This window comes from Phodopus roborovskii, unplaced genomic scaffold, assembly GCF_943737965.1.
Source record: "Phodopus roborovskii unplaced genomic scaffold, PHOROB, whole genome shotgun sequence".
Classification (NCBI taxonomy): domain Eukaryota; kingdom Metazoa; phylum Chordata; class Mammalia; order Rodentia; family Cricetidae; genus Phodopus; species Phodopus roborovskii.
The window spans coordinates 18941910-18965445 of NW_026126447.1; the positions used below are offsets into that span (position 1 = coordinate 18941910).

Below are 23536 nucleotides of genomic sequence, written 5' to 3' on the forward strand. Positions count from 1 at the left end.
AGTTCCTTTTCTGTTAGGCATGTGTACAAATGTTTAAAAAAATCTGAGGTGTCAATCTAGATCCTGTCTCTTTAAGTTGGGTCTCATGATCTCACACTGAGTCATGGAACTGCATGTTGGGGCCATGTTCAATTTGATGACAGTACCAAACCTTAAAACCAACTGTCTGATGGATTTGCGGTACTCCTGGTACCAATCACCCTCGTTGCGTTGCAAGTCTTCATGCAGTCCCATGTCCCACACCAGTGGATACTGCCTGAAACAAGTTAGTTGGCTCACACTCCAGGCTGCTATATATTATGAACTTAAGTGTTCTTATTGGATATATAGAGAATTTGCTCTTATAGAAACATGGTACTTCAATTACAAAAAAAAAAATTCAAAAACTTTAAAAACAGTTTGCTTACCATTGTTCTTCTGCTTGTTGCATTCAAATTAGGACATTATTGTATTGGAATGTGTTGATTTTTTAAATTGCTGTTTGAGCTGATGATTAGAATTAAAAAACAAAAATTAAATAAATTCTGAACAGAATGTCCAAATAATAATAAACAAACATACTTCTGACATTTTGTACTACACATTTGCATAAAACTCCAACTTTAGTATTGCTTTATAAAGCAACTGCATCTTATGTGGGTTTCTGTCTTTGTGGTTCACCTCTATGTATGAGATACACTTTGGTGTACCAAGTTAAAACTATCTTCTTTCCTTAACTTTCTGTGGACTTTAAATTACAAAGATTTGGGCTTTGTATGGTTTCACTTGTTGTTTTAGAGAACAGAGCCTGGAATTCACAGAGATCCTCCTGTCTCTGCCCCCAAGTGCTGATACTAAAGATGTGTGCCACCGCACCCTTAATAATTTTTAGTTTAGTTTAATAATTCTTTGTCATCTCCTAAGATACTCATGGTATTTCCTCTTATGTTAACCTGTTGATTTAGTGTATTTTATGGATGCTTTTTGTTCTCCTGTTACCTGTGGTGATATATTATTCATGATTTATTAAAGCTTGCATCAGGGTATAAAAAGCAAAGCTAGCCACAAACCATAGAGCTAGGCAGTGGTGATACACACAATTAATCCCAGGAGGTATACTAACAAGCCATAGAGTCAGGCAGTGGTGGAGGTCTCAGTTGGGGGGCTTGGGCAGCCTATGTGGCTGCTGGCAATGGAACCAGTATTTATCCCTAGTGCATGAACAGGCTTTTAGAGTCCATTCCCTATGGAGGGATACTCTCTCAGCCTAGATACAGGGTGAAGGGCCTTGGTCCTACCCCAAATGATGTGACAGACTTTGATGATTCCCCAGTGGGAGGCCTCACCCTCCCTGAGGAGTGGATGGGGGGTGAGATGGGGAGATGGTGAGGAAAGTGAGAGGATGGGAGGGAGGGGGAACTGAGATTGGTGTGTAAAAATGAGATTGTTTTTAATTTAAATTAAAAATTGATAAAATAAAACGGGTTACGTTTTTGTTTCAGTGGTTTTCTGTTTTGTTTTCCTTGAGTACATTGCATTGCTTTGTGCTTCTGTTGTCTTTGGGTTCATTCCATTCTTCCTTTTGACTGTTTATTTTTGAGACCAAGTTCTCTGTCTCAGGCCTCAAACTCACGGTGATCCTCTTTCCTCAGCCTCCGTAGTCCTGGGATAAAAGGCATGAGCCACCACGTTACCACTATATCCAAAATGTACAGATTATGTATGTCTATGTAAGAGATTTTTCTCCAACTGTTTGATTGTTGAGGAATATATTATTTAGTTTCAAAGTGTTTGGATACATTCCTCTGTCTCTCTCCTATCAGTTTTTTATATTTGATGTCATCATAGCCAGATACACTATGGTTTTATCTTTGTTGAGGTTTGTTTTATGATCCAGAATGCAATTGGTATTGAACATTTGGCGGTCACTTAAATGAAGCAATGAATTATACTGTTAATGAATTGAATGTTCGAAATATGTCACTTAGGTCTTGCCGGTGGAAGGATCTTCCACCCTCTTGTCCCTTGCTTATTTTATTTATACTAGTCTGTCAATGGCCAGATATAACTCTTGGTGTAGTATTAATAAATAATAATAAAATTCTCTCATGATAAAATATTCAGTTTTAGTGGACCTTAGACTATGACGAGTAATGAGAATATTGAAAAGACACTGTTTTCTGTGGACACATTTCCTACCTTCCTGGCCATGTCCTCAACCTACTAATAAGGTAGAGCCAGCTGCTTTTGTTAGTATTTGGCTAAGCTTCAGTATTGGATAATATAGATTATTGTCTGTTGTTCTCTTTTGAGAACTATTTACTTTTTTTTTTTTTTACTCATTTTTACATTCTTTAGTGTTCTTACCTTATTATATATTTGACTGTATTTTAATGTGTTTAATATTAATATACATTAAAATATCACAAATTGTGTTCAGTGTTCCTCATACTTCTATCCTAAATGTGTGGTTTTCTTTTTTCTCAATTGGGAGATCACCTGTTCCCATGCCTGCATCTTTTACACCATTTACTATGCTTTGCTCAACCAAGCTATCCTTATAATATTTTGTTTTCTCACATCAAACATCTGTCATAGTAAAGAATCCTCTCTTCCTTAAAGCCACCTCCGGTCTGAGTGGTTGGATTTGTTCTTTCAGATATTACATAGAGTTCTTAATAGAAACAATGTTTGCCAATACTTGCACATGTGTTAAATATCAAGGGCTGTTATAAGTTCACATAACTTACTCATATCTTTAGACATCTATTCAATGAGGTAGATTTTACAACTGATCCTTTTGTACAAATGGAGAAACTAAGATAGGGATAATTACTTACCCAACACCACAGGCATATAAATTGCAAACTGGGGTTCCAGTCTCAGGAGTCTGGTGGCAGACTTTGTGCTCTTAGCTTCTATGGTGTCTAAGAAAACACCAGGTAGCTTTTGTTCAGTGACTATTGGACCTGTTTTCTAGGCATTTAATTGTTTTTCTTTTTGTTAGCTCATCATAAAACTTTATAAAGAAGATGGTGCCCATTGTTTTGTATGCAATGCAATTAATTCTTAAAGAATTGAAATAGTTGCCAGAGTATAAAGTGGGAGCTTCCAGATCACAACCTAAATCTATGTGTTAGTTACTTTTCCATGGCCCTGATAAAATGCCATGACCAGAAGCCACTCATAGAAGAAAGAGTTTATTTTGGCTGTGGTTCAAGAGGATCCATAGGCAGGCAGTACAACAGGCATCTGGAGCAGTAAACCAAGAGATCGCATCTTCAGATGTCACAGGAAGCAGAGAGGGCAATAGCAGTGAGATGAGGCTATACTTTCTCAGAGTTCACCTCTAGTGACATACTTCCTCCAGTAAGATTCCATAATCTCCCCCAATAGTACCACAAACTCATGTCCAAAGTTTCAAATAACAGGGACTGGAAAGATGTCTTAGTGTTAAGTGCACTTGTTCCTCTTATACAGGCTCCCTAGGGGTTCAGTTCCCAGCATCTGTAACTCCAAAACCTTTGGTAACTCCAAATCCAAGGAATCTAGTATTCTCTTTATAGTTAATAGGCTACTTGAGTTAAAAGAAAATCAGGTATTAAACATCTTTAATCGCATAAGTGAGGACATGGTCCATTTTCAGTGACTGTGTAAAGGTTGATTTACTGCCTGGCTTGGTTCACAGCAAAGAGTTGAAGGTATTAATCTCACTTTAGAAACACAATAAACATTTACCAAACTATTTCATGGGCATAGAGTGCCATGAAAGCAACGGAGGCTTGGTTTGATGTGAAAGTTAGTGAGCTCAGTCAGGGTACTTTAAGAAGAATGCAGCATGTTCCCTTTCCTGTTTGTCACAAACCCTACAAGGCCTATTTCAGTTATTCTGGTCAGTTTTCTAGTCATTAAGCTTCTAGTATTCTGAATCCTGATATGCAAATAACTTTGTTTTCTAAAGGAAGTTATCCACTATATTTTTATAATAAATTTTATTTAAATTAGAAACAATCTTATTTTACATATCAATCCCAGATCCCTCCCCTCCTTCCCTCCCATGCCCCTATCAACTTCCCATCCCATCCCTCTTCTGGTCCCCCACCCACCCATTTATCTAGGCTAAGAAGTCCTTTTATGCACTAGGATACATCCTGGTTCCACTGCCAGAGGCCCTATACAATGCTCAGATCTAGCTGACACCCATGTTCAGCAGGCGTGGTTTGGTCTTATGTTGTTTCCATAGCTTTCAGTCTGGGTTCCATTAGCTCCCACTTGTTCAGGTCAGCTGTTTCTTTGGGTTTCTCCAGCCTGGTCTTGACTCCTTTGCTTATCACTCCTCCCTCTCTACAACTGGATTCAAGGACTTAGGCTCAGTGCTTAGCTGTCTGCTACTGCTTCCATCAGCTACTGGATGAAGGCTCTAGGATGGGATTTAAGATAGTCATCATTCTCATTATAGGGGAATGGCATTTAAGGCATCCTGATGGATCTCTGTATAATTTCCTAGTGCCAGATTTCTCTTTAAACCTATAATGGCTCCCTCTTTTCTTATTCTCCTCTATTCTTCTCCAGACTTGATCTTTCTGATCCCTCATGTACTCCTACCCCCTCCTCTTCTCGTCTTCTCCTCCCTCCTCCTCCCCACATGCTCCCAATTTGTTCAGGCTCTCTTGTCCCTTTCCCCTTCACCGTGGGACCATGCATGTCTCTTTTAGGGTCCTCATTTTTTTCCTAGCTTCTCTGGAGGTGTATTGTAGTCTTGTAATCCTTTGTTCTATGTCTAATATCCATATATGAGTGAGTACATGCAGTGTTTGTCTTTCTGTGACTGGGTTATCTCACTCAGGATGGGTTCTTCCAGTTCCATCCTTCTGCCTGCGAGTTTCAAGATTCCATTGATTTTTTTCCACTGAGTAGTACTCTATTGTGTAAATGTACCACACTTTTTTTAATCCATTCTTCAGTTGAGGGGCATCTAGATTGATTCCAGGTTCAGGGTATTACAAAAATGATGCTAATGAACATAGTTGAACAGATGTCCTTGTTGTATGAATGTGTATCCCTTGGGTATATACCTAAGAGTGGAATTGCTGGATCTTGTAATGGGAAGTTATCTCACTATATTAATACTATGGTTATCTAACTAGCTCTAGGATTTTAGGTCCTAGAAGAAGGTATGACAAGGAGAATGGTGCCCATAGGCTCTTATATTTGGGTATTTGGTCCCCAGTTGGTAGAACTATTTGGTAAGGATTAGGAGGTGCGACTTTATTGGAGAAGATGCACCAGTGGGGGTGGGCTTTGAGGTTTTCAGCATCCCATGCCATTCCCAGTTATGACTGTGAATCAAGATGTGAGCTCTCCTGAACACAAGGCCTGTCCTGGAATGGTTTATATACCCAGTGTCACTCTATTAGAGAAAACCAGTTTTCCCTTTCCCAACAGGTATAAGTGGCAGTTCAGTTGTTAACCTTTATCCTAGTGGCTAGTTTTACATTCATTCATTCATTCATTTATTCATTCCATTAATTCATTTAAAATAAATACATAATACAATAAAATATAATAATATGAAGCAAAAACTTTCATATTGAATTTGAACAAGACAAACATGCAGAGGAAAAGAGCCCAAGAAAAGTCACAAAGTCAGAGACTGAATCATTTGCACATTCAGGAATCCCCTAAAAGCATCAAATTGGAAGTCATAATTTATCCATAGAGGATCTGGTATAGACCCATGCAGGCCCTGTGAATGCTGCCTCAGTCACTGTGAGTGAATATGAACTTTGCTCATGTTGATTTAGAGGGCCTTGTTCTCCTGGTGTCCTCCATCCCCTCTTGCTCTTTCATTCCTTCTGCCTCCTCTTCAGAGGGGTTCCCTGAGCTCTAAGGGGAGGGATTTGATAGAGACATCCCACTATAGGATTTGTGTGTGTGTGTGTGTGTGTGTGTGTGTGTGTGTGTGTGTGAGAGAGAGAGAGAGAGAGAGAGAGAGAGAGAGAGAGAGGTATACTTTTATTTGGTTAGAGTTTGGTGTTTTTTCTTTCCTTTTGAGGGGTTGCTTTGTTTTTTTAGGTTTGGGTGTTTTGTTGTTGTATTGTTTTGTTTTTTTAAGAAAAACTGAAATTTGGATGAATAGGGATGGAGAGCAGATGTGGAATGGGTTTGGGGAGAGAAAGTATTGTCAAAATATATTTAAAATTTAAGATTGTTTTAAATAATGAAAAGACTACAAAAGATCCAAGCAACTGACTTACAATACCAGTCACTATTTTAATAAAAATATGTAGCAACCAGCAAAATATAAATAAAAGCTGTAAGCTCTTTCTATTGTTCCGGTGCCTAGCATGTCTGTGGCCATGCTCCATCCTATGATGTCATGGACTCTCGCCTCTGGAAAATGAATCCTGAATTAAATATTTTCTTTTATAAGTTGTATCATCATGGCATTTTGTCATAGCAATTGGAAAAATAAAACCAAGTCAATAATATTTTTTTAATTGAAGAGAGGTGCTTCTAAACTGTGATATGAAAAAAAAATTTCATCCCTAGCTGTTGCTGCTAAGAACTGTAGCTATGGGGATGACCACAGGTTTCACATGAAGCCTGAAAGCATAAGTATTGCAAATGTACGCTGCTGCTTTTTTAATAAACATTTTTTTCTACTCCAATTTCTTGAAGAATTCTTGATTCCCCTACTCTGAGTCAGATAAATTCTTTAACGGCATATTTTATTCTCACATTTTTGGGGCAATAGCAATTTTAAATAAAGTGGTTTGATTTTTAAGATTTGAGTTTTTAAATTTGTGGCATGTCTTATATTAACTAATTAACCTTAAATTGGCTTAATCACACCTCAGTAAAATACTTCAGTGAAGTATGACAGCCTGGAACATGGCCCAGTCACCAAATGCCTTGGGCTTTTAGGTTAACCCAGCATGTAGACACCCTCAGCACAAAGTATGTCTCTCAAACCCTCGAATTTTAAATGTGTCAGATTCTATAAATTTGTAGTGCAATTTCACGTATTTATGTTACTGTCTTTGTCAGTATTTCATAAATGTAGATTTTGTTGATAATCATTTATATACCTCTTATTAAAAAGGTTGAAAGTGGTAAACTACTGGCCATTTTTTTCTGCCATTAATTACAGGATTTTGAATAACCTCATTGTCCTTGGATAATTGTTGTTCAAACCTCTGTTAATAAAAACATAGAAAACAACTCTCTATGATTCTCATTGCTCATCCCCAATGTTTCTTGTATTTTACACCAGTAGATTGTGTGGTACACAATTGTTGTAAGCTATTCAGTTTATATATGTCAGATTCTCTAGGGCCATGGCTTTTGCCAGATGAAGCATTTTTTATTTTGAGGCTGATGAAACACAGTGAGATTATTGATCTGTGCATGACATAGCCTGTCTCTCTCCTGGCAGAGTGTAGCAACATTTATCCAGGAATTTGTGAAATGTCACTCGGATCATGTTCATAAGGTAAACTGTGCAAAATCCAGGATCTGAGCTCAGAATCCATGTGGAATTGGACGTGACTGTCTTGTTCCCATGTCCGATCTTCCAGATGAACTGAGTGATATTTGTTAATGGAATATCTGGGCCTGATTGTTAGAAACCATTATTATTACTTAGAACACTGTGTGCTAGGAAATCATGCTTCTTATACTCTGTTTTTAGTTCTGATTTCACAGCAGAATATATACAAAAAGTAGAGACTGAAGAGCTTCAATAAAAAACTTACTTTTTGTTTAAGATGAAACAGTATGAGACATTATAGTCGTTGACTTATAGCAATGTTTCCTGTCTGTAACAACATACTTTCAAATACATTTGTTTCATTAAAATACGAATATTCCTGGAAATGACAAATTAGAACATTTTTCTGAATATTGGATTGTGATATTTAACTGTACTTTCTATTTTAGAATTTGTTTTCTGTTTTATTTTATTACACAGGGGCTGTGTAAGGTTCTTTGCATTCAGACAAAAAATGTACTTTGGGTATATCCACCCCATACCACATAAGCCTTCTCTCTCCCACCCATCTTGTTGTAATGAGATATTCAATAAGGAATTAAATATGATCATTATTATTCATTTAAGATACTAATATGACAGTTGAGTGTATCACAATTCAGGGAAATTATGATATATATGTGTGTGTGTGTGCGTGTGTGTGTATTATTGATACTATTGTGCATATATCCATAGACAAAGACACATATACATACATATATATCTGAAGTATAATGGGTGGGGAAAATCATTTTGCTATCATTCTTTAGGAAGGTTTTTGAAGGAGGTGGCATTTAGCTGAATAGTTTTGGAAGTTGTATACATAGAGGAAAAGCTATTAAAACATAGGAAAGCTTAAATATGTCAAAATAAGAAAGCAGTTTATTGAAAGTATTGAGTAATCTGATGAAGCTGTCCTTGAAATCACAGGGAAAAATGTGGACATGAAGTTTGCTGTGTAAACCATGATGGCCTGAAATTCAGAGATCTCCTGCCTCTGCCTCCCAAGTGCTGAAATTAAAGGCCTTTACCCTCATGCCCTGCTTTTGCTATCTTCTATTAGAATTCTCTCTCTACCTCCCTCCTTCCCTCCCTCACGCCCTCCCTTCCTTGCTCCCTCCCTTCCTTCCCTCCCTCCCTCCCCCCTTTCTCGTGTGTGTGTGTGTGTGTGTGTGTGTGTGTGTGTGTGTACACGTGTGTGCGCACACGGGCCAGTTTTTGTGTTTGTATATGCCTTGTGTATGGATATATGTGGAAACCACAAGTCATTCTCGGGTATTGTTTCTTGGGGTACATTGGCTTTTAAGATAGAGTCTCTCATTCGCCTTGCCAATTAGGCTAAGGCTTGCCACTGGTTGCCAAGCTCCAGGAATCTATCTTCACCATGCCCCAACCATTGTATCTTGCTGTTTTGAAAAAATGTAGTCTTCAACAAAACTTCACAAACTCTGCCTTGTTTTTACCTTCCCTAGAACAAATTTGTACTCTATGCTTTGAAACATATTTCTTTGGTATTTTCTTAAATGTTACTTCTTAATTTTAAAAAAAGTCATTTAAGTGGCATTAGTATCTTTATTTTACCAAATTCTCTAATTGTAAAAATGTTTCCATTATTGGAAATCACACAGGGAGTACAGAAAAGCAGCCTTGGAATTCCAATAGAGCAAATGGACAACTGATCAGCATCATGTAAATATTAGTATTGCTGCTGTTAAATTTGTAATGGATTAAAGGAATTTTGAAATTCAGACATTTAGCAAAAAAAAAAAAAAAAAAAAAAACAAACAAACAAAAAACCCAAAGGAAAACAAAAACAAACAAAAAAAACTTGTCTGTAAGGCTTAGACATATTGTATAACTATCAACTCTCTTTAAGGTATTAAGATTCTGTTCATAGTTAGAAAACATTTTTTAAAAACCGTCATTTTCTACTAACTTAAGTATATAAAGGTGGAACTACAAATGGTAATCTTTAATCTTTGTTTTATGACCCTCTCAAATTGGTGATATTTAATATAATTACTGTGAATTCATTCAATATAATTTAAACAAATAAAATATGTTCTATGTGGTCCAGGGTCTGATGCATGTGCTTTAGGGTTTGAATGAGTTTATTAAGTATATAGTAAGCACAAGTAAAAGAATAAATAATTGTTAGCAGTAGAAGTAGCAAGTAGATAGCAAAACATCATTAAATCATGCATTTCAAATACCCAGTAGAAATCAGATGGCTTGTGGAGGCCAGCATCTCTAGTTCTTCGTTGAGAGTCCTTGGTAGAGTAGATTGTCCCCTAGAGTGAGGCTTCCAAGTAAAAGAACAAGTGACAACAAAAAGAGTACATCAAATCACATTTATAGTGATGGGCAGAATGACGGGGGCCTTCCTGAAACAGCCGTGCTGGAGTTCCTGCTGGATTATTAAATCAGGCATATAGTCATCTGCAGAATGACTGGGGCCCTCCTGAAATGGTCATGCTGAAGTTTCTTCTGGGCAGATATCAGTTTGCAGAGGTAGATCCAGCTCCTCTTTTCTGCTGTGTGAGACAAACAGTAATCACCTCTGTTGCTAATTTTAGTTTGTTTTCTAGCTGTTCTTATGAGCCTCCTCTTACAGAGCCAAGGGACCATCAGGTTCAGGACAGGGATTTTTGTAGGGCAGTTGACTTAAACATGTTTGGTCTGAAGTAGAAAATCCACCCGCTTCTTGAGTCAGCTTCTCAGTAAGGTTATGCAATGTATGCCAGTGTACCATATAATGTACATTGTTCTGTACATACTTTTCAGAGGTTCGTTGAGCAGTGTTATATAATATGAACTTCAGAACTCCCACTGTTGACAGTAGCCCTGCTGAGACAGCTCAGTGGGTAAAAGAAGCCTGTCCAGAGAACAGAACCAACTCCTGAAAATTACCTTCTGACCCACATGCACATGTACACACGAGCACACACACACACACACACACACACACACAAACACACAAATAAAATAACAATTTTTTAAATTATTTTAAGGACCCAAGAATATAGCTTAGTGATAGTATTTACCTAGCTGGCCTAACATCCTGTAATCAACCCTTCGTAGCAGAAACAAACAAGCAAACAAACAAACAAACAAACAGAAACTTCTTTAAGCACTGTTGCCATATTTCTTGTAAAGTTTAAGTAGAAATTAAATATTATGAGCAATTTGTGATTGTCTAGACTCATTGACATTTAGTCACAATAGTATATGTGGACAATAATTTCCTTGGGCAAGTCAACAAAGCCCTTTTGAGCAATTAAATATAATAGGAATCAGGACTATTGTAATACAATCCCACTGGGACAGAAACTCAATAATGCTAAACTTTTTTGCTTTAAAAAATAAAGAAGAAAGAATTTAATTAAGGGGAAATGTGGAAATCATCAATAGATTTGTGTAGACATTCTAAAGTTTGATCTCCTCTCTGCCCAATAGCTCAGTCAGTATATCTTCACCTGAAAATTCAATGTTAGCATCACCCTAGAATAACTTTAATTTTTCTTAAATGATCAAACATACAGTTTAGTCAGTCATTGTGTGTGTGTGTGCACACGGTGTGTTTAGGGTTTGAGGAACTGGTATTTTTTTCTTGCCCCAGATATTTTCCATACTGAAAAAACGTTGATAAAAGAGTGAAAGAAGAATCAAATTTAAAAAGGAGGGGTGTATAGTACGGTGAGTACTTGGTCTAATTAGCTAAGTTTCCACAATAGGAGTAGGAGAAGTGACATGAGAATGCTGTGTACAAAAAGACATAACCTACTCTTTGAAATAGATGGGATTGCCCTCCTCCTTATTCCTGCTGGATAACGGCATCCCATGGAAACAGGTCTGGCCTCATGGTTGATGGTAAAGGCTGACACCAAATCTTAGCCCATGGATGCTGAGAAAGCAACCTGGTGGTGATGGTACACTTTCAGTTCCAAGAATCTGATGTGATAGAGTATCTCTGTTACCAGTTAACTTGAATACGGCATTAGAAGCAACAGCAAAGAGACAAACATGTTCTTCTTAATTGTTGCCAATTTCATGTTAACTTCCAATTTTACATATATCACAATTTTATATCCATGATTTTTCACATACTTGTGGGACCAGAAGTTGAACTGATGTAGTTTAACTATGATATTAGTTTAGTTAATCTGATTATTTGGAAATGCACATTATCAGAAACTTATCATAACTTTCTTTATTACCCAAACCACCAAATAAATTAAGTGTAAATGTTTGGGAGGCTGTTTTCAAAATTTAAAATGTTTGTAAACATCTTTGAAAATTTGTGATTTATGATACTGTTATTTTATTCTGATAAATTGTATACAAACATATTTATTTTTTAAAAAAACTGTTTTAGTTGGTCATTATCTAGTATATGTATTACCAAGTATAAGGACATTGAATTAATTTTACTCTTCATAAATATTACTGAGAGTAGCCTACCTGTTATCCATATGCAGATACCCATATTTCTGTGATAAAGTCTAATTTGAACACATCAAGACAGATTGGCGTTTTCCCAACCATAAAAAAGGCACTTTGTTAATTGCACACCATATTTAATATGACCTCATAACAAAGTAGCACCTTAGTGTCAGCTATGTCTTTAATGTGCACAGTGGAGCTAACTTCATCTGTGCTAGACAACTGCACTTCATGAAAGGAGTTTTTTCTTGATAGGCAATTAACAGTAATTAGGAAAATTCACTTCAAAATGATGTCAACATGAGGTTGTTTAAGAAAGTTGAATGTCAGTGACTTAAAAAGAAAGTTCTCTGACACAGGTATGGCATGTGAAACATGAAATGTTAATTTAACTTTTCTGCTTATTATTCATGCACAATATTATTTTGTCATTCAGACACTACACTGACAGAGTATAAGGGTGTTAAAATAGTGCTGCCGGAATAAAAAGAAGATTAATTTACCATTGGCCAATTAGCCAAGGGTACTTAATGGTCTCTAAAGGCTACTGAAGTCTAACTGCTAGCAAAAGCATCAGTGAAAAGTCCTCTACATTACCTTCATTTGCTTGACGTTTTCTGAAACATATTTTAGGCTTTTAATAACTGCATCTATCAGAAAAGAGGTTTTGTGAGTATAGCTATAACTGAGTAGAATTTTCATTTCCTATTTTGTTACATAGGATACACCAGATATTTTTGCTGGTGATATTCTGTTTTGATTTATTTATTTAAATCTTGAATGGGATCAATTATCAAAACAAAGAGAAGTTTTTATTTTTAAATTAGAATATTATTATTAAATTTGAGGGTTATGAATCTAAGTTACATTATCTTCATATGTACTTATATAGAAAATATGTGTGTTTGTGACCAGAAATTTAATGTAATTGTGTGGATAGCTAACATGATCAGTTAAGTGACTATGCTTGACAGGGAAACATATATAGTTTTATATCATTCAGTCTTGTTCCCTATTAATGAACAATATTCTGAATAAGAAAAGAATAATTCTATCCACCAATTAAAGTGTTATTGATTCAGAATACATATATAAGAGGTTCTTCCCTGTAAAAGTCACAAGATACTGTGAAATTTGAATTTCCTTTCCATTATCTTACTTCAACAATTCTGATGACAAAATTGTTGTTATAATTATTTTTCTTTGATAGAGTTTTAAATTTCTGCCTCTTTAAGTACAAGCAAGAATAACCTGAGTGAGAGAATATAAATGAACTTTGATTTTTATTCAGCATCTGTGTTCTATGTCAGTCCTAATAAGAACTTAAGATTGGAAATGCTGGGATCCAGGTGTGGTAGCATGTTCCCGTAACTTCAACACAGTTAAGGCTAGGGCAAGAATATAAAAGTTTGAGGCCAGTGGGTACATAGTGTCTCTGTCTCTCTGTCTCTCTGTCTCTCTCTCCTTCCCTCCTTCGCTCCCTCCCTTTCTCTCCAGGGAAGACCACAGTATACCTACAGGAGGAAGATGTACTTTCCTAGCTACCCTGGCTATTCTCTGATCATTGTCATTGTCATGGTAGGGACAGAAAAGAGCTCTTCTGCTACCAACCTTGCTCCAAGTCTTCCCAAAGCTCTGTTTGTAACCACAATATCCCTCCATAATGTCCCGCTGCTTTAGAATTTATGTGTGTTTTCAGGCCCTACTATCAAAACAAAGAAACAAAAAAAAAAACAAAAACAAAAACAACAACAACAACAAAACCAATACTTTAACTTGTAGAAATGATTTTGTTGCCAGCTCAGGAAGGAGTCTACCTCTCTTGAACCACAGTATTACCAGCTTCTAGGTACTTTTTTCATGAGAAAACATTTCCCAAGGCATGCCAGTTACCACTAAGCTGACAGAAGAACATCAGAATATTAATGACCAATGATTGTTAATTCCTGTTATTTTGTTGTTGTTGTTGTTGTTGGTGGTGGTGGTGTGTGTGTGTGTGTGTGTGTGTGTGTGTGTGTGTGTGTGTGTGTGTGTGTGTGTGTGTTTGTGTATGTATGTTTCCATTCTTTGGATTTTGCCGGTATACGATTATCTATGCTTGTGGTTTTGAGGGTGTAGTTAACTTCCTGGGGTTGGAGTTTTCCTTCTAGTACCTTCTTATTTTTTGGATAGTTGTTTAAATTTAACTTTATCATGGAATAACTCATTTTTCCCCATCAATTCTCTATAAACTCCAAAATGTCTTTAAAACTTCAAAGTAGTTCAATTGTTGGTTCAAAAAAAAAAAAGGAAAATGAGTTTCATACCTTCTTAGTCCAAGAAGGGAAAACCATAGCAGCTACAAAGCAGACCTTAGTTCAACAGTGTACAGCTGAAAGCTAGACCTCTGGGACTCAGTCTTTTAGACTCCAAAGGGCTTTACACAGATCATATATCATGTCTTCTAGGATCAAGCTGGCTCCACCACAGGGCTGCTACCACCAATTTCTATTGCCCAGTGGTACTAGCATCTCCAAACTGCTGAAGTTGCAGCACCTTGTGCCACCTTCACTGGTAACCTGTCCTGGGTTCTTCAGGGAATCTAACCCTGACATATGGTTCTAAGCCTTAGATGCTCTCTATGACCCTTTCATACCTTCAAAATCAGTACCACCTAGAAGACTTATTACACATTACCAAGTTTGGCCTCCAACACAAGGCCCTCTGGACCACAGCCTCTCTGTGGTGACTTTGAAGAAACACTCCCCAAAAGACTCCCTTCATTGATGCTGGTCTCTTCTTAATCACAGCTCATTCTTCAGGTCCAGCTGACAAGGACCACAGATTATTAATTCAAACTATTGAAAAGTCCCGATTGAGTTCTTAAAGAACTCTCTAACTTACCTCTGAAACTTCACAAGCTTCTGTCATCTGCATTGCTCTCAATGTTCTTATCTTCCAAGCTCCAATAAAACAGCCAGCTCAGCTCTGAGCATTCAATGGTATTTCCAGCACAATCTCTAAATGCTACCATAGTCCTACCAAAAACACATGGTTGGGTCTGTTTTTGGCAATACCCAATACCTGGTACCAAGTATGTCTTAGGGCTTCTATTACTGTGAAAAAAAAAATATGACAAAAATTAACATGGGGAAGAAGTGAATTCTTTCTTCTTAGAGCTGATAGTTCATCATCCAAAGTAGTCAGGGTAGGAACTTAAGGCAGGGACCTGGAGGCAGGAGCTAATATAGAGGCCATGGGAGAGGGTTGTATACTGGTTTGCTCACAGGCCATTCTTATATTTTCTTATTTAAAGTGTCCTCTTCCAAAATGTCTCCGGTTTGTATCAAGTTGACATAAAACTAGCCTGCACACCAAACAAGATTAACTGTAACCTTGAGCTGTGATTCTTGGTTAAGTTGCTTTGTTGGGTCTTTTGTCGCAGCAACATGTGAGCAACTAATTCACCTCCCTAGGTCCTTACCTAGCAGCTCTATGTGTAGTTCTCTGACAACATGAGAGCTCACTTCATCCCAGTAGGAGAGTTACCTTCTCAAGGAGAGTCCACAGCCTTTCCTAAGGCCTCACCTGATAGGCTAGGACCAGTTAGGACACTCCTAACTGCAAGTCACTTGCTAGGAGCTCTAATGATATTCTAGTCACATAACCCCTTCATAATTAAATAACAATATAACCATTACATTGTTAGCCCATTTTACGGACAAACCCAGACACTTTGAAAGGAGGAGAGTGTTGGATGTGGTTCACTATAGTTATCTGAGAATTGTGTTTGCCACAGGATTCATTCCTTAAGAGTAGTTCATCTGTATATGTATACTTTCCCTAACATTGCTTAAAGAGTTTTCTTTTCCCTTTCTGGAGAATTTTTTCAGTGTCTAATATATTTGATTTGAATATAAGAATTTGATATACAAAACTACATATGTGTATAGGGTATTGTGTGTTTTTCAATACATTGGATCTTGCTTAAATTGTGTTTAACATATTTACCTCAATCATTTATTGTTTCTTTATAGTATAAGCATCTAAATCCTTGCTGTAGAGTCTTTTGAAATATTCTGCACATTATCATAAAGTATAGCCACCTACTGTATACACCAGATCTTCTTACTCCTATCCAACTAAGCTTTAGTACCCATCATTAAGCCTCTGCTCATCTCTTTCTTTTCTCCTTCTCTCTTCTCTGGTAAGCACCATTCTGCTTTTGCCTTCTGTGGGGTCAGCTTTATTGCAGGTGCCACCTGGGAATGAAATCATGCAATACTCACTCTCTGTGCTTGTGCTACATGAAGTTTTCCTGGGGAGACAAATGTCACTCCAGCTTGGGCGCCCATAACAGACCAAAGGGCAGTTCTTCCAAATGTAGCTTTGGGGAATCGGTGAGTTTAATATGGTCATTACAGGAACATGGGTGAGGAGTTACCTGCAGTAACATGGGCAACTTATCAGTGGCTACACCACTGAAGAAAATATCTTCTCTGTCTTAACTGTCTGTATATACTCGAGAAGGGGCATGACCTTATGAGACCTGCCTTCCAATAATGGTTTACTGCCTGTAACTCCTCAGTGAAGGATGGGGCTTTTGAGTCCTTCCCCTTTTTTTGAGGGAATGTTAGTGGATCAAGTCTTGGGCTACAGTTCTTCTGCTAGCAATTACAGCTAGTGGGAGTTCAGGAGGACAATTACCATGTTACACCCAGAATACACTGCTCCACAACAGCCTGGTTTGTCTAATATAACATAGCAATCATCAATTCTCAGTATTGTATTTAATAAATAATTTGCAAGTAGTAATTAATTTAAAGCTATAGGGTTAAGTTCTGTTTTATAACATTTAGTTAGAAATAGTCGACTATACCTATGTTAATACATCTCAGTACATATTATAATTGATGATAACCTTGAGAAAGCATTTCAGAAGACTATGGAAAAACTGTAATGCTCTAGGCACAGAGGCAGAAGAATGGATCTTTAATAAGCAAGCAATTCACTGGGATCCTAAACTGAAGTTCTATCTTAACACAAATGATAGAATTCTTACATATACACACACTAAGTAAAACAACTTTATTAATCTGTGTCTTCAGCTTTAAAACATACCCTCACACTCTTGAAGGTAGCAACTATAGAGTTGTAGTACTCTCAATAATCCTGCCCATTTAAATTCTAGGCCAAGCTTTCTGGAGATTTTTAAAGTTGTATCCTCAAAACTGCTCTCATTCGATAGGTAATTGTCATCTCTATTTCTAAAAGAGAAAACAACCCTATATATGGAGTAGTAGATGCAGAGAACTAAAAGAAATTATGACTCTCTCTCTCTCATCTGTGTTGTATTACTTCCCCTAAGTATTATGGGCATACATATTTTAAATGTTTGGTTATAGATGGAAAGACAAAATCAAAATTAAATCATGCTATTAATAACAAAATAATAGCAATGTTCGGGGTAACGTTAATTTATTTGGCAGATTATATAGCATGCTGTCTTATAATAAGGCTGCCTAAAAAGTGATTCTCACAGGACAAACCAATTATGAGCACATGACATTAATGTCTACTTCTTCAGTTGTCCATAGAATGCCTTAAAGTCTATAGATTTTAAGTACTATTTAATGTGTGGTGTTTGTGTGTGTTTGTGTTTGTGTGTGTGTGTGTGTTGACTAACACATGATCTCATATATCCCATATTAGCTTCACTGTGTAGCTGAGGATGACTTTACACTTTGGATCCTCCTAAGTAAAAACAAGCTAAACTTCAGATGCTGTGTTGGTGCTCAAACTCAAGCCTCATAGCTGTGAGACTGCAACCCTACTGACTGAACTACATATGTATACATATATCCCCAACCCAAATATTATTTACTTTGAAGAAGCAGTGTTCTTATATATTCTCTCTATAATCTTAGTGTTTCTTCCTTTAATACCTTTTATATTATTAAATTGATTTTGACACGTATATATGCATTCCTTTAGAGAACTCTATTTATTGGGTTGATCTTTGTTTGGTAGAGATACATTAATGGTGTTAGAATTTGCTAACATGGGAGAAATAGAGCTGTGGTGTCTTCTACCCATAACAAATTAAAGAAAATCTGGGACTGTTTGAGCAAGATCAGAACTGTGTTGAACCCAACTTTCCTGTGCTGCATGAGAGTCCGCTAATAAATGTGGCCATGAGTTATGTTTTCACAAGAAATACCAAAAGCTTAATTTAGATCTATAACATTAGCATCTGAATTAAAAATACTCTGGGACATTCTGTCTCAGTAAAATCCCATTATTACCAATAAGTGGATTTTAATTTGTATGTCGATAAGCTAATATATTAGAAATAAAAAAGTTACTTGATGTGTTGTCTTAATAGTATGGTTTATATTATAAATAGGGAGTTTTGAAAAATTTGGAAGTTTCTTTTAGTTCTGACATAATTTTTAGATATAATGGTGAACATGCCTGTAGACAGGAGCATAGTCATCTCTCACAGATTTAGAATTTACTGGGATTCAGTAACAGGGAGAATTGAGAGTTACAAGCCCAAACTCAGGGCAGCTGTGGGAGAAACTAACTGTCAGAGACTGGTCCTGCTGTGACCTTTAGTCATAGGAGCTTCTCTTTGCAGAGGGTGGAGACATTGCAGACTCAAAAATGATCAAACTCCCCACCACAGCTCAGGGAATATTGTAGAAGAAGGGGTGGAAAGAATAACAGCTGCAGGAAGCTTTGTAGGAAGCTGTGTCCAGGCCACTGCATTCTTGACAAGACCTGCACAAGATTGGACCTGTCAACATTATGTCATAGGATGGGAAGGAGCTCATGAGACCCTGCCCCTCCCTGAAGATATATAAGACATTCCCCCTGTCTGTCTCTGTCTCTGTCTCTGTGTCTCTTTGCCTCTGTCTCTGTCACTCTCTTTTTTTGGTGGAGACACTGATTAAGTGCCCTTGCATCTATCTACAACCCTTCAACTGTGGCTGTAGGAGGAACGCTAGTTAAACTCCCTGGGTTGAAAACACAAATTACAAAGATCTGAAGGTAGATCTAGTGGGGGAGAGAAAGGGGATTGGTGGGTGGGTGGGGGGTGACAAGAGAGGGTAAGGTGGGTCAACATGATCAAAATGCATTATATACATGTATTAAAACATCACAGTAAAACCTATTCTTATCTATAATTAATATATACTAAAATTCACAGATAAGGAAAATGCATTTTTTTTTTTTTGCTGTGGGAGCTAAGAGAATAGAAACATTGCTTTGCTGAATAAAAAGATAAATAGCAGCAAAATCTTTGTTTAAAAAAAAAAATCACAAGTTGTCCTTAAAGACACAAGGTAGCTCAGCCAAGTACCATGTTTGAGCTTCTGATGGGGAAATGACAGACAGGCTTAAATTAAGGTGTGGTATGCAAAACTGACCCATAAGCTGAAGATAAATCTTCTATTATCAACAAACAGCTGAACTTTATTCTGTTAGTATGAAGTGCCCTGGTAGGACTTCAGCTGAGGTAGTAACAGTGTTGGTTTGAGAAGTAGGCCGGGAAGTGGCATGAAGGTAGGGGAGAGTTATGGGTGGAGATACATGGAAAAGGTCTCTAGGTCTGGTCACATTGAGTGAGTGATAGAAAAGAATGAAAATAAATAATAAATATTTCATAATGTACAGAACTGGACACTGGTTTAACTTAGAGAATTAGTAGAGAGGAAATAGTACTCAGGCATGGATTGTATCAAGAAGAGTTCCAGATTTAAAAAATTTAGGAGTTTAGATATCTTTTAGGGGCATTTTACAAATAAATGTATCCTGAAATATCTATAGAATCATGCAGTTATATCATATGCTAAGATATGGTCAAAGGAATAGATTTTAAGCTAAAACATCCTTAGCGAATGCTCTTTTGTCAAATCTTTGGAGATCTAGGTGTGGATTCATGGCATCGTATTCATATTTACAGTGTGTGATTATATATACAAGACATATTTAATCACATATTTATTGTGAGAGTTTCTATAAGTTGTGCTTTAATAGTTCAGTATAGCATATCGCATGTTTATATTACTATACACTTTAGTTACTTGATGGCATCATTTGCTGCTCCTAATTGGAATTCATAATGAGGAGAACATTTCCTCTCAGGGAGCTCAGAATCATCTTGTGTAACTGTTCCCATGTAAGACTACTGTTTTATAAGCTTTGGGGAGGGGTGGGGGGAGTGGTGCCCTTACTCTCAAAGCTCTGAGTTAGTTGTTCTGCTTTTACAATTTGATGATGTTCTGTGGACAAGACTGTCAAAGGACAAGGACTAATATTAAGGTGGTATTTTTTTCCAGTCTTTCTTAAAAACATTCCCAGTATGTGATTTAGCAAAAATATGTTTTTTTTAAATGTCAGGTGTAGGAACTTTAGTGTGATTTTATCTCAACATTACAAATATGGCTGATCAATTATTAATCAAGTAGATAAAGTTGAGTGAGTTTGTTTGCATGGTACTTATCTATATCTATATAAATTTTTCTTATTTTACATATCAATCCAAGTTTTCTCTCCCTCCCTCCCATGCTCTCTGACCCCCCTTCCATCCCACCCCTCCCCACTCCACAGGGAGTATGATGCCTTCCAGGAGGGATCATTAAAATCTGTCAAGTCATTTGGGATAGGGAGGCCCTCTCCCTGCCTCTAGGCTAAGAGAGTCTCCCTTTATGGGGAATGTGCTCCCAAAATCCTTTTTTAGCACCAGGGATACATCCTGGTTCCACTGTCAGATGTCCCTTAGACTGCCCAGGCCTTCTGAGATCCACATTCAGGAGGTCTGAGCTGGTCCAAAGCTGGTTTTCCAGCTATCAGTCTGGGGTCCATTAGCTCCCCATTGTTCGGCATTTATCTTAAGTAAATCCCTAACAAGCCTCATATGCTAATTGGACTTAGCATTTCTGTTGCTAAATGAGAAGTGTTTTGGCTGTTACAGAGTGAGTAGTAAGATCTACCCAGTGGAATACACACTAACATCTGTTATCCTGTCCTGCTCCAGCTTGGCTCTTACCAAATACAGCTGCCCCAAAGTCAGAGTTGTCAAATCTGTGTGTGTAAGCGTGTCTGGCTCACCTGTGTGTGAGAGAGAACAAAGCAAAGTTTACCATTAGAAGGCCAACCAGTACAATTTATACTGACAATCATTAGATAGTTCTAATTACTTTCATACCTTTTTCTTTTAAAGAAGCTAACTCTTGATTTGGCTGGACTTCGAAAAGAAAAAGAAGATTTGCTGAAGAAATTGGAGTCTTCATCTGACATCACTAGCTTGGCTGAGGAAGTTTCTAGAGTAATGGCTCCACAGATACAAGTTACCACACTGGGTCCTTCAAGGAGCATGGATTTGGAAATGAAGCAATTGCAGTGTAAACTAAAGGTGAGTATATAGTACATTCGGTTCAACAACATCTGAATCACTGCATCTTTAAAGATATATTTAGTTGATTCTAATTTAGTTCAACAAAGGTCACCATGGTAAAATATTTCAAAAACATGGATATCACATCTGACTTAGTCATTCAAGTCTTGTAGGTCTATTCATTATGTTATTACTTGATTGTCTTTTTCATAGACTGGTAAGAGCCATGCTGATCTGCCTTAGGAGCTAATGGGAAGTAGCCACTATCTTCTACTTAGTATTCAACTCCTGGCTGCTCTCATCATCCCAGTCCAGATGAGCAGAAAACCCTTTCAAACATATTGTATCAACAAAATGAGAACTGTTTTCCTTTACACTTGCTACTAATTTAATTATTTAGTTGTTAGCTGAAGATCAGAATGCAAAGAAGTGTGGAAATGTGGAGGAAAAAGAACAAAAAACGAAGATGGATTGTGGTGATTGTCTGTAGCAAGATAAGCCTGGGGGTGGGAATTCTAGGTAGAGTTCTTCTTGTTTATAAAGAATTATATCCAACTCCAGATAACTTGTCAGTGACTTAAGAGTGAGGCTCATTTACTTTAAATAGAATTGTAAGAAACAAGATCCATGTGTTTTAAACAATTCATTTTCCTGCATCTTAAAGGAAACTAATTATTGTTCACATATTTAATTATTTTCTTCAATGGGAATTACTGGCTGGAAGCTGACAGCAGTGGATATAGGATCATGGCTGTGATAAGCATCATTAGAAGGGAACTCTAACTGTAGACGAATCCAGTGCTTTATAATTAGAATAGCTGACTGCAATGAAGAGAGTAGGATAGCAAAATATCAAGCAGATGCATAGCTCAGTCCAGAGTATAATGTTTTTATTTTTGTTTTTCATGACAGGGTTTCTCTGTGTAGTCCAGGCTATTCTGGAATTCAACATGTAGACGAGGCTGACCTTGAACTTGGAGGCCTGCCTGCCTCTGCCTCCCAAATGCTGAGATTAAAAGTGTGCACCACCACTACCCAGTTCAGAGTATGATGATTTAAGCTGGGTTTTAATTAGAATAAAATATGGTAAAATGTAAGTCAACCATTGCTTATTCTATCGCATTAGTAATAATCAATAATAAAACTGGTATTAATTTATATGCTTCTTAGATAGCACATTGAGACAGTTTTTACCTGGAGAACATGCATATCAGAAAAATTTTGGAGCATGTGCTTTCTCTTAAAACATGTTCTCTCCCAGGAATATAAATACAGTTTCTAAATTAAATGTTTCAGATGGAGCCAATGCACTGATCTTTAGTCATATACTCTATAGATTTTGAGTTACCATTCTTTTATATAGTAATTACACATATAGTACTCATGATAATAATTTAATTTTTCACCAAGATAAAATATAATGAATGGTAGAGTCATCAGACTTCTCAATATTTTTAGTTATTATAGCTTTAAGTTGAGTTGTATCGATATTTTTGCTTGCTACAGATGTACAAATGTTCCAATAATTAAAATTTGAAATGTAGTGTAACATAATTTGCCCACATAAGTACCTGTGAAATGAGATATTTACATTATAATTTTTATCGTGTATAAATAAATATCTGTCTAGTTTCAGACAGAAAGGTGAGGTATGAGCAGGCATCAAGCAGCTTGGCTGTCTGTGTGGATGCTGGAGCCTTTGGATATTTGGGCTGGTTGTCCAGAAACAAAAAGAACAACATTTGTTTTCATCCTGCTTATGTTTTAGTATAGATATTTTCCTGGATTTAAGCACACAATACTCCCTACTACTCAAAATGTGTTTCAGTATTCTTTCAAATTGGTTTGCTGACACAGTATAGTGATGGTATATTTGTTAGGAAAATACCATGTATGATTCATGTGGATATTACTAACTAAATGAGAGATCATTCCAGAAATTAACATTAATTATTAAGTACAGATTAATTAATGTGTGATAATTTGATTTTAGTTTGAAAATAAAGCTTGCTTTGAGTCAGAGGGTAGAGCTAGCCAGCAGCTGACCAAAATTTATCATAGAGGTTTGGAGGACTGAGGACAGATAGGAGACAGGAAGTAGTAAGGGGGGTAGCTGAGAGAGGATCCCAGCTCTTTTGGAGGAGGAAATGGAAGAGGTAGGAAGTCACTGGTGGCTGCTCCCGGCTTCTCAGATCTTTTAT

At 37.0% G+C, this 23536-nt stretch overlaps 1 protein-coding gene across 1 annotated transcript in view; it reads left to right on the top strand.

Moving 5' to 3' along the window:
• The window catches only part of Cntln (centlein), a 242082-nt gene that overhangs the window by 182305 nt on the left and 36241 nt on the right, over positions 1-23536 (top strand). Inside the window, exon 19 of the mRNA XM_051188130.1 lies at positions 21162-21353. Coding sequence (XP_051044087.1) covers positions 21162-21353 — 192 coding nt within the window. The remainder of the gene's footprint in view (positions 1-21161; positions 21354-23536) is intronic.